Source organism: Gymnoscopelus braueri (genome assembly GCF_963280865.1).
Source record: "Gymnoscopelus braueri genome assembly, chromosome: 1".
NCBI classification, from domain to species: domain Eukaryota; kingdom Metazoa; phylum Chordata; class Actinopteri; order Myctophiformes; family Myctophidae; genus Gymnoscopelus; species Gymnoscopelus braueri.
Genome location: NC_137603.1, coordinates 12,641,412 through 12,657,983, shown reverse-complemented (window position 1 = coordinate 12,657,983; position 16,572 = coordinate 12,641,412). Strand labels below are relative to the sequence as shown.

At 41.1% G+C, this 16,572-nt stretch overlaps 1 protein-coding gene across 1 annotated transcript in view; it reads right to left on the bottom strand.

The window, feature by feature from the left end:
* Positions 1-16,572, bottom strand: part of LOC308090904 (protein diaphanous homolog 3-like) — a 337,084-nt gene that overhangs the window by 196,450 nt on the left and 124,062 nt on the right. Inside the window, exon 17 of the mRNA XM_080436177.1 lies at positions 7,127-7,241. Coding sequence (XP_080292303.1) covers positions 7,127-7,241 — 115 coding nt within the window. The remainder of the gene's footprint in view (positions 1-7,126; positions 7,242-16,572) is intronic.

Here is a 16,572-nt window from a genome sequence, read left to right as displayed (position 1 = left end):
GGGAGACCAAAAACACACAAAAAATAAGGAAAAGTTAAAATTCACAGTGTAGTCCCTTAAGTGTACTTTCTACTCGTTACATGTAAACCTCAGAAGAGATCGGTCGTACGAAAAAGCTTAAGTCTTCTTTTCCACCGTAAACACCCTCATAGAAAAAGTGTTGCATGTCCTGAGAAGAATTGATTCTACCGATTGCAGTTTAGTGTCAAGCCAAATCACAACAACACGCTTTTGCAGCCAAAATGCTGAATCCCTGGAACTGCAAACAGCAGCAGAGGATTGAAAAAGAAAACACATTGATCCAGGGGGTTTGGAGTGGAGCACCATTCAAAGAACACCAATAGATATTAGTGGAGAACCTCCCACTGGTAGCATCGTATTGGTAAACATCCATCACTGATCATAAAAGGACTGATAAGAGGACAATGTTGGATGTTCATAAAGGCCCGTTTATCCCTCTCTTGCTTGACAGTTGCGGTCACATGGAGACACACACACACACACACACACACACACGTTGATTTTGACAGAACATTTTGATTCGGTTTTAGCCATAGTCTTTTGAATCAAATTCCATTTAGTTTTTGTGATATTTTGGTCATCTGAAATGTTTTGTTAGTCTAGTTTTAGTCGAGTAAATATCCTAAGATTATAGTCGACTAAATCTACAGTTGATTTAGTCGACTAAAACGTATTTTGGCGGCCCTTGATGGCGTCAAAATGGCTGGTTTTACACTTGGTTGCATGCTGAAAATAGCCGATCTTGTAGATCGGCTATTTTCAGAAAGCAACACCCGAGCGCAACCAAACATAAAATGACTTGTCTTTTAGTTCTACTGGATCTCTTCTCCACGTCCCTCACTAACATTTTAGTCTAGTTTTTATTTGTTGACGAAATTGGCAATATATTTAGTCTTAGTTTCAGTCATCATAGCTTAGTTTTATTTAGTTTTTATTTAGTTTTCGTCAATGAAAAAAGGTAGTCGACGAACATTTTTCGTCATAGTTTTAGTCGACGAAATCAACACTGCCACACACAGCCCATGTAAGAAGAAATCAGTTTTGTTTTTCTTTTAACACATCGGGTGCCAAACACGGTCTGAAACGTGTTTTCACAGAGTAGCGCTTTGGTGCCGAACACGGTCTGAACCGTGTTTTCAGTCTTTTAGTTTTTTTTAGTTTTTTTCCACACGGGAGGGGCTGGAGCAGCTCTGGAATCACCCACAGTGAATCTGAGAAGGAAGGGCCTTATAGATCACTGTGCCAAAAACATGGCTCCCCATCCGCTTCCGTTCTATCTCTAAAACCCCTATAACTCCAAAACTTTTTACGCTGGGGAAAACGACTCATTTTGTATGCGCGATCGCTGCGCCATTGTGACCCGCGGTAAAGAGGTTATCGTTCCAGGCGTTAGCCAGGACCACTGTGCAAAATGCACGCATGCTTTGTTTCACATGGATTGCTCGTCGTGGAGTCTACAGCTTAAACAGCGCCGCGCAGCTCAACGGTGAGATTTCTGGCACCGAACGTAATCTGTTATTATAAAATGCTGGCACCGAATGTGTAAACTGAAAAACGAAAAGAAAAAAAAATGTTCCTGGTCCGTTCAAACACGCCTTTTTTTGTGATGGTTTCAGTTCACCTTACAAGTTAATTGCTAAATAAATTGATCTGCACTGCTCCAGGAGGACCAATAAGTTAAGGGTATTTCTGGCTGTGTGAGGTGGAAGAGGTAAGAATGAATTGAATCAGAACTATATGAAGTTACACAGGGTAAGTGAAATCCCCCCCACATACAGTACTGTATCCACCCACACTGCTCTGAACCCCCACATCTGTCACCACTCTGGTATAGTCTCAGGGAGAGGGAGGAGAACAGATGTGGTCCTCACACACTCCTGACTCCCTGAAAATACCTGGGATGGGTATCCTTCCTTCCTACTGCTTCACCAGCCCACAAACTCAGTTTATTCACTTATTTCTACTTTGCCTTTCTCCCCCTCTACCACATCATGTAATACTGCCAGGCCTCAGCCAGTGGTGTAAAGTAACTAAGTACATTTACTTAAAGGTAGGGTAAGTGATATTTTTGGGTTAAAACAAAAAGTATTTTGTTAAAAGGTTAAAGCACTATATTCTGATAGTAATCATTGCTATAGAGTGTTTGTTCAGTAACAGGAGTCTCCTTGTCTCTCCAGCTCTTTAATAAACAAAAAATACATTTTCTGGTAGGTGTCAAAATCTCAGCCAAACAGGAGAAAGTACCCATTTTTAAGCTTCATTTTTATAGTGTTCCAGTTCCAATTTTGCCTGCTCATTTCTTGGTGTCATCACTTCCAATTTCACTTGTTTAATCTGTATCCTGATTTAGTTCTCTGTCCTGGTTGGATAAAATTGGAAATGAAACTGAAACTGAAACAAAAATGCATTTTCTGTTTTATAAAGAGCTGGAGAGACAAGGAGACTCCTTTTACTGAACAAACACTATAACAACTTTTCAGATAGAAATTATGATATAATGAAACATGCAACAAACAACACTTTAGCCCTATTTTATACCTAGGCTATTTGAAAATAGCCGATCTACAAGCTCACAACGCGTCGCGATGCATCGCAACGCGTTGTGAGCTTGTAGATCTGCTATTTTCAAATATTTAGTACTTTTACTTTTGTTACTTCAGTACATTTTGGTACATTTTTTATTCTGGACTTTTACTTGTAACATAGTATTTTTATATTGCAGTATTGGTACTTTTTAAGTAAAGAATTTGAGTACTTTTTCCACCACTGGCCCCAACTAGGGCTGGGCCATGAATATTGATGATTAGTGTAGTCAGTCGGACACACCCCTCAGTTGTTTGATTCGAACAGTCGTTATTTTGTTGCTAAGTTGCTAAGTAAGTATCGCCTGCTTCCAAGTTAACCCCTGCTGGGATAAATCTGGGATATTTGATATTTGGGATCTTACAATTGGAGAGGGGTGGTGTGTGTGTGTGTGGGGGGGGGGGGGGTGGGGGGGCAATTCCCTATCTCAACCTATAGCAGGGCAAGATTATCCTCTAGTGCATTGGTTCTCAAAGTGAGGTCTGGGGACCCCCAGGGGTCCTTGGGGGTGTTTCCAGGGGGACCCCAGCAAAATGTGTTAACATAGCATCACAATTATTTTAACCACTTTAACCTTTTATACTTTGGCTATTCAAAAATAGCAGATATAGTGCCGCGCTATGAGCTTGTAGATCTGCTATTTTTGAAAGATCGTGAAAATTTGTGCAAACCCTTGAATACGTATATTTTTAAAGCGAACATTTGTGACTCAAATCTTTGCTTCTGGGGGGTCCCTGGAACAACACATTTAGTTGTTTATATATAAAACGAATCATAAAATATACACATAAAAAATTATTGGATTTTAACATTTAAATTCTGAGTCCTGGTACAATCCTAGTCCCAACTGAAGCTCACAGTAACCGCTTTATTTGATTACAACCTACTTTAACACAAAGTGACTGACCACCTCGCACAGTTTGGTCTATAATTTAGAGCATATTCATTTTTTAATACATCAGAGGGGATATAATATGTGTACTTGCGTAGGATATCTGCTGAGATTTGCCGCTAATGAACAAAGACTTCAGGAAGGAGCATGTAAATCAGCTCATATTAGTCGAGAGAGATGGTCTAATTTCTGCTCGCTCTGACCCACAGCGAGCAGGAAAGACTGACAAGTAAACACAACCGTTTGTTTACATTTTGTTCACCCAACTGATGAGATAAAATGGAGCCGACCCTTAAAAAGACACATCTCATTCTGAATTAAACTCCAAACAAATACAAAAGATAAATAAAAGCACAGATCCATAGAGGATACTGCTGCTGTGAAAACAAGTTGAAGTTCATTTAGCGCTTTAAAAGACACATTTCATTCTGAATTAAACTCCAAAAAAATACAAAAGATAAATAGAAGCGCAGATCCAGAGAGGATATTGGCTGCTGTGAAAACAAGTTGAAGCTCATTTAGCCGCTTTAACTCGTACAAAGGTTGATGAAATTCCAGGGAGAATAACTTTTTAAGGCCGAGTATGGAGTTTAAGCCCACGAGCAACAAGGGAAAAAAACAACGAGCCAAACACTTTGCCTCTGTACTTGATCAGAAAAAAGAAAAAAAACACAAGAGTCAGGAGTCTCAAAAAAACAGCACAATCTGTCCTCATATAACAGTTGTTTGTTCACAGGGCAGAGGAGGTCTCTCTCAGAGATAACAACAACAGAGAGAAGAAGTGCAATCATAGGGAAACTATACGGAAGGCTTCAAGAGACGCGGATTAATATTTAATGGAGAAAACTGAAAGAAGACCATGTTCGTTTTGAATGTTTAATGCTGTTCCAGATGCCGTTGCTCTTAAGTGAGACGGAGCATGATGCTACATGGCCGTGTTAATGAGAGGACACGCGCACACACGGATGTGCACGCACGCACACACACACACACACACACACACACAGCTCTGGGTGAGCAGCAGCACCGTGGCGTAACAGCTCAGCCCAGCAGAAGAAGTGTTTGCTCCTGGGGAAAGCAGGAGAAGAAGATTGGGAGGAAAAGCTTGTGAGCGAGTCTGGGTTCTTCTGACAGCCTATATCCAAGCAACTTTATAAAAAAGTCACCAAACCTTAAAATGTATTATCCATGAGCAGTGACCGACCAGAGAAAGCTGTGCAGAGCAGGCGTCCACGTTTTTTTTGCGCATGTGTGCCTTATAATACGATGATAAAATGGCCCCTATATGATTGCTTCTCATCACATGTGTTTCTGCATCGATGCAGCCAAGTCATTACCCTAATAGAGAAGTACAGTTGCCTGTCGTCGGACATCCTTCCGACGTCCTCTCTAGAGAACATCCCAACACCTGCTTGACTGTTTGTCTACCTGCGCGCCATTTAGATCTGCCTCCATTATTCAACACTTTGTCAAGGAAGGAACATGGGGCTCTCTCCGGTTGTGTAGGAGGAGGAGGGTGTCTCCTGCAGCCTCAAGAGGAGCGGCATAGAGTTGTGACAGGTAGATAACACCTGGATGAATAATTCAAAATGGCATAAGCTGAGCTGAGCCCGGTGACAAGGCGACAGGAGAGAAAACACAAGAGACACGTGAATAAATCATCAGAGAGCAGGACTAATAGACCAAACAGCAACAGAGGACAAGACTGATAGCATCGTGTGCTTACCGCCCGTTCCCCTCTTATCATACTAACAAGCTCACACATGAATATGCTACAGCTTGTCAGACATACTAATGCATACGTTCATATAACCGCGGTGGTGTCTCATCACGCAGCATTGCCTGCAGGAATAGTAAAGACAATTCGATGGTAGCTCACCAACAGCACACTAATGGATGTACATGCCAGCAGAGCCTTGGTGGTGCAGAGCTGTAATCGCAATGTTGGTGACCTCGCTCGATATGAGAAACGAGAACAAGAAAGCTCCCCGGTTATGATGTAAAATACTAACCGTATGGGTCCATTTGGTTTCTATTTAACAGTCTCGGAGTTACAATGGATAAATTAACACTGCTGTAGGGTGTGTAGGCTGTGCACCCTACACACCCTACAACATACTGGAGAAAGAAACAACATGCATGGCCATATAATGGGGTATCGATTGCTAACATAAAAAAAGACAAGGCATGGAGAACAAATTAGTGTATGCACTTCAGTTAAGAGCGTGCAGGATCTCGTCTTATGGTGGGAAGAGCGTAGGAAATTAGACCCAATTGAAGCCTAACAAATGAGTGTTCACTTCTGTCATGCACATCGCCCTATCCATTCAATGAAGGCGATAAAAAACAATTTGAGTGCTAATAGCGGCCCTGTAGGGGTGATGCAACACACAGACACACACACACATCCTCCTGTGTCTGTGTTTGTCTTGAAATGCCTCCAGCATGAAATGAGTCATGCAGTAGTCGAGTATACACGAGAATGTGCTCGCATGCAAAGCAACAGGGTCGGTCTACACGCCGCCGGACCACTGGAAATTCAAACGTGGAGTCATTACTTTGCTAAGCATTACTTTACTAACCGCCGTGCCAGAAATGACAGTGAAAACGGCCACAGTAATGAGCCCAGAGAGCTGAACTAGAGGAGAGGAAAGAGAGATATCGAATAGAAAGGGAAATGGTCAATGTAGGGCTAAATAGAGGGTGAGGATTAATAAGGCTGTGTCTCCACCAGACAGACACCTCTTGTTCCGGCGCTGCTGGTGGAGCTGGAGGTGAGCGCCTGGTGGTGACTGCTACAGGTGGTGATTGCAGGGAGGAGCCTGTGTGCGCTTTTGCTGTTGCTATGATACGTAGTACCACGAAGCAGAAGAAATATTGCTCCATGCTGCCCTATTCTCTTCTTTTCTTTGCATTTTTATGCCTTAATCAGACAGACACAGTGAAGAGAGACAGGAAATGTGGACAGATCAGGGAAAAAACACAGCAAATGGTTCCTCGAACCAGCGACACCCTGAAGAAGGCATGCTGCGTCCATGTGGCATGTGCATTAACCATTCAGCTATCAGGTCGCCCCTAATATTACTCTCCATATTATTACGCGAATCCATTCTCATCATACAGGCATGGTTTCTCAGCAGAATCAGCCGCATTAGCCATTACGTCCTTCCCACACTTCAACCTTAGCGGTACGCAACGTGACATTAATGAGCTGCGTGTGTTAAGGGAACATGTAAATTGCTTCATCTGAAAACAAGGCAATGCGCTCCAAAGTGCCGGCCGCTGAAAAGCAGTGGAACATCTATATCGGGTTGAGGATACTGACAGCAAAAGTCCTCCATAGAAAACAATGAGAAAAGCCAGGTGTACAATGAAACGACAGGTCTCAGGTGGAGACACCAGAGCCTAAGAGTTAATTTATACTTTGACAGATGGAACACGTTTTGCAGTGGTAAATCTGTCATTTCCGTCAAGCAACGTGTTCCATGTTAATTTATTGGCACTCTGTGGATATATTTGTGACTGTGAAGCTCATTGCATCGAGTCTACTACAGCAACGTTGTGTGAACAGAAATGGGAGAGGCAGATAAAGACATGTGGTAAACTGTGCACGGGGTTAATAAGACTGACCTGTTCTCTGTGAAGAAAAGGTAACAGCCAGTCTGTTGAGCAGCCCAGGTTTTGCATATCGGACCTCGTCGACCAGCACCCAGAAGCACTCCTCTGACATTTCGTTGGGACGGATCTGAAAACACACACAACCACACGTCAATAATATGTCCAATGGCACATAATATGTATAAAGTAAAGTCCCATAAAGTCCTGAGGTTCCAATTCAACAAATGTCTTCTAAATTCCAACAGTTTTCTGAAAAACGTATGTTCCTATATCAGTGATGCTCAAACTGTTTCATTTCAAGGACCCCCAAAATTATATGTATTTGGCCTCCGACCCCCATCTCAAAATGTTTTGTTCCAGGGACCCCCCAAAAGCAAAGATTTGAGTAAAAAATGTTAGCTTTCAAAAATATATATATTCAAAGATGTGCACACATTTTCAAGATTTTTCAAAAATAGCAGATCTACAAGCTCGTAGCCGGTGCCGGTGCCGCGCTACGAGCTTGTATATCTGCTATTTTTCAATAGCCAAAGTGTAAAATAATGCGTTTTAGCTCAAATCAAAAAATTACAGAGACGTTTCAGGTCTTCAGGGAAAACTTCACCACCTAACACGTCATTTTGCGTAATCGATGACGCAAAGTGAGGCCGATGACACAAATCTATGCATGTTGATGTCACAGGCATACACTTCTGTTTCTCACGGCACAAATGCAACAAAATATGTTAAACAGCACAATCATCAGTGTTATAGTCATTTAACTCCAGTGTTACAAATGGATAAATTAACACAGAATATTGTGACACATCCACTGTGTGTTCAAAAAGAGGCTACAAATAAAACAGAAGTGGATAGTAAAAGAGCATCCCATGAAACAGCCACACAACCTCCCCAGACCACTATTGTGTTTAATAAATAGTGGTCCATTTTTCATTTCTGCTCTCAATCGGCCCTTTATTCCCAGCACTCAGCCTGTCACTCAGTATTTCCCATTCTCATTGCATACAGTATGGAATAGAATGTCAAAGCAAGGCTTAGGTGGTGGTTGTTGTGGTTGTTGTTGTTGTTGTTGATTTGTCCATTTCAAATGAATGACAGATAGAATAACATATTGCAAACCGGTGTGAGAGCTGGCCAAAGGTCTATAAAAGAGTGGGAGACGGAAAGTAGCGACAGACGGACAGATGCTGAAACAAAAAGACGCTGGAGGATGGATGGACAGAAACACGGTTAGATACACAGACTGACAGACAAATATATGGTTATCCTCATGCATTGAAGGAGGCATGAGCTTCAGCTTGGGCTCTCCCTAGGCTGGCAGAGGGAGAGTAGCGCCCAGGATTACAAAAAAAATATATGGGTTACAAAATCGTGGGATTTTGTAACCCATATAAAAGTGTTGAGTAAAAAAAAAAAAAAAAGGAAGATGGATACAGAGAGACAGGGAGATATGGTGTTGATTCTTGAAATGGCTCTGTAAGAGGCACGACTTCTACAAATGGGTCTGTCTGTCTGTCTGTCTGTCTGTCTCTTTGTCTGTCTGTCTGTCGCTAATCTTGCAAACTGCACGGCTGATCAGCGCCAAATGACGTGTGCCCGTGGTGCAAGGAAGTACCGCCATGTATTGTTTTGTGTACGTTTTATCTACAAGAAATATTTACTTACATTTTTATAATGGTGGTGAATGGCGGTCAGATTGGGATGAAACCTTTCCCAAATATTCGTCATAGATTTGCCATACTGTAAATCAGTGGTTCTCAACCTTTTCAGGCCGTGACCCCCGAAAATAATCATATTTGAACTGGGGACCGGCCACCCTGATAAGCACTTGGAATGTAGGAGAATTGAGGCGTTACATTTTCGGTTCCACAGATAAATATTGTTAAAATAGCAGATCTACAAGCTCACAACGCCTCGCTTTGCGAGGCGTTGTGAGCTTGTAGATCTGCTATTTTCTTTCTTATATTATTTGACAATCTGGCTAATGTTTGACCAGTTTCTATAGTATAGTTTGCTGATTACTTTTGATGCAGTAATGGTCTTTTTCTTTTCTTTCTTTTTTGGAGGTGTTAAAAAGGTCTTAAAAGTCCTTAAATTGTCACTTCACTAAATCATGTGGGGACCCCCCTGGGGGTCCAGACCCAAAGGTTGAGAACCACTGCTGTAGATGAATGACGTCATAGACCGGCGACATGAAGTCCCAACTCCACATGAAGCCATGTCGTTACCGTCTTTGTTTACCTTTCTTTTATAGTTTTTAACTAGTTTTTTTCTAATAAAGTTGTATGTATTATTATTATTGTTAACTCTCTCAGTGCCAATGAAATTTAAAAAAATAAGAAAATGTTCTCTGTCTGTCTCCCTACAACAGTGGTGTAAAGTAACTAAGTATATTTACTCAAGTACTGTATAAGCGCGCATCCGTGGAAAACGCCGGTCGTGTCTCTACTGGGTTGGGTGCTGCGGAGGCGATAGGAAAACGCTGTACGCGTGCTCAAACATGTTCATGGACCCCTAGATTAATATGTACTTGTCCACAGCACAGCCCCCCCCCCCCCCCCATCTATTTTGTGCCAGGGACCCGCTTCCCTGCGGGGATGGGCGATGTGAAATCGGCGAAAATGTTCTCTGTCTGTCTGCCTACAACAGAGGTGTAAAGTAACTTTTACTCAAGTACTATAAGCGTGCATCCGTTTTGTCCTATGTATTAGTCAATGGTGGAAGAAGTACTCAGATATTTTACTTAAGTAAAAGTAGCACTACCACAATATAAAAATACTCTGTTACAACTTGTAACTTACAAGTAAAAGGCCTGTGTTCAAAATGTTACTTGAGTAAAAGTACAAAAGTATTGGCATCAAAACATACTTAAAGTACCAAAAGTAAAAGTACTAAGAGGTTTGAAAATAGATCTACAAGCTCACAACGCGTTGCATCACGACCCGTTGTGAGCTTGTAGATCGGCTATTTTCAAATGGTCTATGTATAAAATAGGGCTAAAGTGGTAAATGTGTGTTTTATAATATGATAATTGATATCTACAAAGTAACTAGTAGGCCTAACTAAAGTTTACAAATACATGTAGTGGAGTAAAAGTACAACATTTGGATCTGAGATGTAGTGGAGTAGAAGTGAAAGTATTTGTCAAGTCCCTTTCTGGTTTCGCTCCAAAGGACATACAAGGACACAACTCATATGATTTTCACTCAATCAACTCTTTATTTTTACTTTCCCACAGTTTCTTTTTCATTTGTTTCATTTGTTGGTTTTGGTTGAATCGGTCTGGTCTTCAATTAATTAGTAGGTTAGTTAGGTTGTAAACCTTTAACACAGAGAAAAATAAAGATTAGCAACATTGCCATTTTACAACAAATCATAGCATTTCTTTTAAACAACTCATTTTTAAACAACTTTGTGTTTTCAACCAATAAAGTTTTAAACCAATAAAGTTTTAAAACAATAAATGTTCCAAACCAATAAATGTTTTAAAACAATAAATGTCTAAAAACAATAAATGTTCCAAACAATTAAATGTCTTAACAACAAATGTTTAAAAACAAATCAATTAAAGCCCTTAGACCAAAAAATAAGTATCTTTAAACAATCATATAAATAACAATAAAGACACATCTTCAGAAAAATAGCTGATCCACAAGCTTGTAGATCGGCTCTTTTTCACTTGGCATTTTAAACCTTTTTTTAACATGGCAAATTCATGAATTCTACATTTTAGTAGTTTTAAATTAAATAAACTGAATTTTAGCTTGTAACTTTGTATCATTTAGCTTTTTTTTTTGCACTTTTGCTATTTCATCCAAGCCGTAGCAGACCAGTTCATGGGCTCTCTGTGTTCCTTTTGGAGTCTTCACTCTGACCTTGAGGAGATATCTTCTTGTTTTCACCGTCATGGTCATTCCTCCAACCCCATGCACAACTAATAGTTACCTTCTCATTTCTTAACCTCAGTCTCTCAGCAGCCTTATGGGTAATGTAGTTTGTGTCTGATGCAAGGTCAATTAAAGTTCCAATTTTCTGCCCTGCATTTGCAGTGACTTGCAACAACATCATGAGGACGGGAAGTTCAAAGAGCCCATTCTTTCTCAGTAGCTCAGACGGATCTGCAGTATTGAGTGTCACTGTGGTCTTGCTGGTGAAAGCCTTTTTTGCATCGGTCTGCCATTTCGGGGGAAAGTTCAGACAAGAACTCCTCTTGTTCCTCAGTTAGTTTGCCTTTACCTCGTTTGACTTCGGCTTTTAGGCAGAGGAAATAATGGTGGTCTGCGGCACCTCCCCTTTTACAGTCTGTATTTCTGCATAAGAAAGTGTCTCTGCAGTATCCATCTTCATCATGGCATCCAAGACATTTTCTGCAACCAGAACCCAGTTCTTCCAACACAGCTTTCTTTTCAGGTAGCTTCATTCCTTTGAACTTTCTACAAAAGAATATTTTTTCGTTGTGTCCACTCTCACTGCAGACACCACATACCTCATCACGCTCTGTGGTTCTTGTTGAGGCAACCTTTCACTCATACTTGTCTGAACGATCTGATCCCTCCATCTTCTCCACAATTCTGAGCTGTTCGAGTCTCTCTAGTACATCTTGATTTTTCAGAAACTTCAAGAGCATGTCAAAGTGATTGTCTGATGTGACATTGTTTGTTGGCTCAACCATGAATATCACCCAGTCTCTTTGAATGAAGTAAGGCAACTTGCTTTCAACAGATTTAATTACCAGGGGGTTATTCATGACTCCAGAGTTTCCCAACTCTGTGAGATCTGCTAGGGCCTTCTCCACTGACTGTATGAGGTCAATGACCTTTCTTGGTTGGTCCCCCTTCACATGTGGCATCTTCTCCAGCTCCTCAAGGATCTCTAGAGTGATGGTGGACTTGTTGCCATATCTATTCTCCAACACTCTGAACATGTCATTGGCAGTGGTATAGGTTTTTTGAGATTGTGTCATCCACACTCTCCAAGAGTTGAATCTTTTTAACTTCAGGGGAGCCTGATGGCTCTCCCTGCCTTAGCAAGCTTTCCCAGTATTTCCTCCATCCGTGAAATTCTCTCTTGCTTCCATTGAAGATCGGTAGTGTGGTTGGCTTGATTCTCACTATTGGTCTTGCTGGTTGTTGGGATTGTTGTTGCACTCCTGTGCCTTGCTCAGCGATCCTCCGTGCAGTGGCAAATTCAGGTTTTCTTAATTAGAGTCTGTTGTTGGATGCTCTTAGGGCCTTGACTCTTCCATCCAATTCATCATTTGATTCCACAGGGATCCATCTCTCCCATGTTGACATTGCTGAGATAGCCTCATTTATTCTCTTGTCCATTTATTCTCTTGTCCAAGAGTGTGAGGTGCACTTCATAGCCCTCTAGATTGGCACTTTCAACAGGTACACCTCTCACTTTATCATTGGCATTTTCTGCTTCAAGGATTTCCATTTTGAGTTCATTTCTCATACCTCGACCACAGGTTTGTTTGAACAATGTCTTTTATCACTCCTTGCCTCAGCTTCTATTGCAGATCTTTCAATGTCGGCCTCTTGCTGTCCATCAAGAACTCCTGCCGCATCTTCCTCCTTAATTTCAGCCTCCAATCCAATCCAAATCATTGGCATCAAGCATCTTTCTTAAATGGTATGAAATTGTTGTGAACTCCTCCTTTAACTCCACTTGAAGAATGCTGCTTGCTCCTCTTATAATCAAGTTGGCTTGTCTGGTGAAGCTGCATTTTGCAGTGGTCCTCTCCTTCTTGAGCTCCTTGACCGTCTTCCCCAGGACTTCTTCCGCCATCTTGATTCCTCCACCGTCAACAGCCTATGTCTGGATCTGAGGCCGTTTATCTTCAGTCCAGGCTGCTCGCTGTGGTTTACAACTGTCAGTGACCTGCCATTTCTGGCAATGAGATTGCGTGGTCGGAACTACCTGTTGTATAATTTGAATTCAACAACGTCAAGCAGCAGCAATGCATCCATCTCCAAAACAATGAACAGAAGCAGGCGTATTGCAGAAATAGAAAGGAGGAAGAAAGAGAAAGACGATCCATTTGTTGTGGCGCTGAACTACTTCTCAAATGTTAAAGGTTTCATGACGTTCAGTTTTACCACACATTAAAAGTCTTTGTCATGGTCCTTCAAACGTGTATAGAAAGTTTTAACAAAAAAAATCGACTCCATTGATCCATGGCAGGTGTTTTTCTCTCACATTTCTAAAGCCTTTTCAACTGCAATGAAAAAATAAATCTTTGCCTGCGGGTGTCGCTGGTGAGGGATTTTGCCTGTCAATCATCGCCTCTGCTCCGCCCCCCCCCCCCAAAGGAAAGGATAGGGGAGGGGCGAGGAGGAGAGTGGGCGGGATTAATCGGCTTTGACCTCACTGTCGAAGGGCCAAGCTCAGATTACTTTTCAGCCTAATTATTCAGAAAACCCCAGACCACAGAAAATCCACTGAATGTTCAAAGTTCATATTTTTTGGGTGTAATTGAGGTCATAAAACCCCCCAAAAAACATAAAAAATAAAAAAAGTTAAAATGAATGTCATAGAACCTTTAAAGCCGGTACTGTAGCCAACGGAAATGAGGAGCTGGAAAATAACCTGGTCCTGGTGGAGAGTGCGGCTTATAGTAAAGGACTCCGGCCGGAGGCAATCTCGGTCATGCTGGAGTTTGTCATGAGCCTCCGTTTGGGGTCACGGCCATGTGTCCGTGTGTTGAAGGGCCTCATCCCTGCCACTGTGGTGCTACAGGATGTTGTTTGTCGAGCTGTGTTTTGGATTTTTGTTAGGAAAATACCAATTTCTACAAGGGTTCTTTTCATGAAATGGGTGCTGACCATGTATGACATGATTGATTCTAAGGATCAGCTGCGATCTATCTACGGCTTCCTGTTCAGCTTGGTAACAGATTCAGATCTGTGGCCTTATATCTGTCACCTGCTCTACCTTTTGACGAGAAAGGAAAGTGTGCGGCTCTACAGAGTAAGGAAGTTATTGGAGCTACAGACTAAATTGGGCCAGCAGCCAGTACTTGGGTACACCTAGTAATCTACAAAATGTTTTGCCCTGAGTTGGTGACATGCTCTTTCGTTTCGGAACTATGATTCTTCTTGGAAAAAGTCGCTGGTCGCTGTCCATCAAGAACTCCTGCCGCATCCTCCTCCTTAATTTCAGCCTCCAATCCAATCCTGTAGTCATCTCATTGGCATCAAGCATCTTTCTTAAATGGTATTAAAATGTTGTGAACTCCTCCTTTAACTCCACTTGAAGCATGCTGCTTGCTCCTCTTATAATCAAGTTGGCTTGTCTGGTGAAGCTGCATTTTGCAGTGGTCCTCCTCTCCTTCTTGAGCTCCTTGACCGTCTTCCCCAGGACTTCTTCCGCCATCTTGATTCCTCCACCGTCAACAGCTTATGTCTGGATCCGAGGCCGTTTATCTTCAGTCCAGGCTGTTCGCTGTGGTTTACAACTGTCAAGTCCCTTTCTGGTTTCGCTCCAAAGGACATACAAGGACGCAACTCATATGATTTTCAGACTGAATCAACTCTTTTATTTTCCCACTTGTTTCTTTTTCATTCGTTTCATTTGTTGGTTTTGGTTGAATCGGTCTGGTCTTCAATCAATTAGTAGGTTAGTTAGGTTGTAAACCTTTAACACAGAGAAAAATTAAGATTAGCAACATTGCCATTTTACAACAAATCATAGCATTTTTTTAAACAACTCATTCTTAAACAACTTTGTGTTTTCAAACAATAAAGTTTTAAACCATTAAGTTAAATGTATTAAACAATAAATGTTCCAAACTAATAAATGTTTTAAAACATTAAATGTTTAAAAACAAATGTTCCAAACAATTAAAGCCCTTAGACCAAACAATAAGTGTCTTTAAATAATCATATAAATAACAATAAAGACACATCTTCAGAAAAATAGCTGATCCACAAGCTTGTAGATCGGCTCTTTTTCACTTGGCATTTTAAACCTTTTTTAACGTGGCAAATTCATGAATTCTACATTTTAGTAGTTTTAAATAAAATAAACTGAATTTTAGCTTGTAACTTTGTATTCTTTAGCATTTTATACTTTTGACTTTAACAGAAAAATGAGGTCAATGCTGCAAAATGTTCCTCAACCATTTCTGCAATGTGTTCCTTAATTTACAAATTTAGCAGTTAGCATGAACACATTTAAGCAGCATTGCAAACATTACAGCAACTCAAAACCAAAGTAAAATAAAACATTCCACCGACCATTGGCGTCTTTGGGCTTAACTCTTGGTTGGACTCTTGAAGTTTCTTCTCTCCTCCCTGGAGTTGGTTTGTTTGAGTGAGCACCTCTGTTCCTTTTCAGGTGCTCCTAATCTGTTAACGAGCAGCCATTTTGCTGCTGCACTCTGGGAAGTGTAGTGTTGTTTGAGTAGAGGTGTAGTTTTTTGACCATATAAGGAAGAGGATTTGCAATGAAGCTCCAGGCACTAAGTCAAAGCTCCAATTCCTGCGTTTTGACTTAACAGTATTGGAAACTGGAAATACTCCAGCAAAGTAAAAAATACCTCAAAATTGTACTTAAAGGGATATTTCACTTTCAAAAAAACTTTTGGTCATTTTATCATCTACTCAGGCCTTTGTGAACCCCCCAGACAGTTTTTAAGTTGCTTGATTAATTATTTAGATATTTGATATTCATTTTATCAGACACGCCCCCTTCCTATACAAACCCATTGTAACTTCAAACTCCATTTTATCCATGTTAGATTCATCAAAAACACCCGTCCTTGGTTCTGGTGACTCATCCTGCCCTCCTAATGCGTGAGGGGGCCGTGTTTTTTCAATTACTTTTTTCATTTATTTTTAATATTTTTTTTTGGAAAATGAAAAAAAAATACAATAAAAGATTTAAATTAAATAAATGAAAAAAGTAATCGGAAAAACACGGCCCCCTCACGCATTAGGAGGGCAGGGTGAGTCACCAGAACCAAGGACGGGTGTTTTTGATGAATCTAACATGGTTAAAATGGAGTTTGAAGTTGCAATGGATTTGTATAGGAAGGGGGCGTGTCAGATAAAATGAATATCAAATATCTAAATAATTAATCAAGCAACTTAAAAACTGTCTGGGGGTTCACAAAGGCCTGAGTAGATGATAAAATGACCAAAAGTGTTTTTGAAAGTGAAATATATCTTTCCACCACTGATATTAGTCACGGTGATTGGAACCGACAGCAGGCGTGTGTAGTAGGCATAGAGGCGAGAGGCGTGTCTAGTCCCATAGCTTGGGAGGACGAGGCCGCCCGTTCAGAGTATGGGAAAGTATCCCCATTGGCTTAAAGGACAGCCAATGACGCAAATCTGTCGAATACATGTCGAACGCAAATCTGTCGAACGATGACTAGTAGGTCTGCCTCATCTTAGACCAGCATGCTTTCAGCAAGCTGGTAAAAATATGTTCATACTGTGCCAGCAATTTTT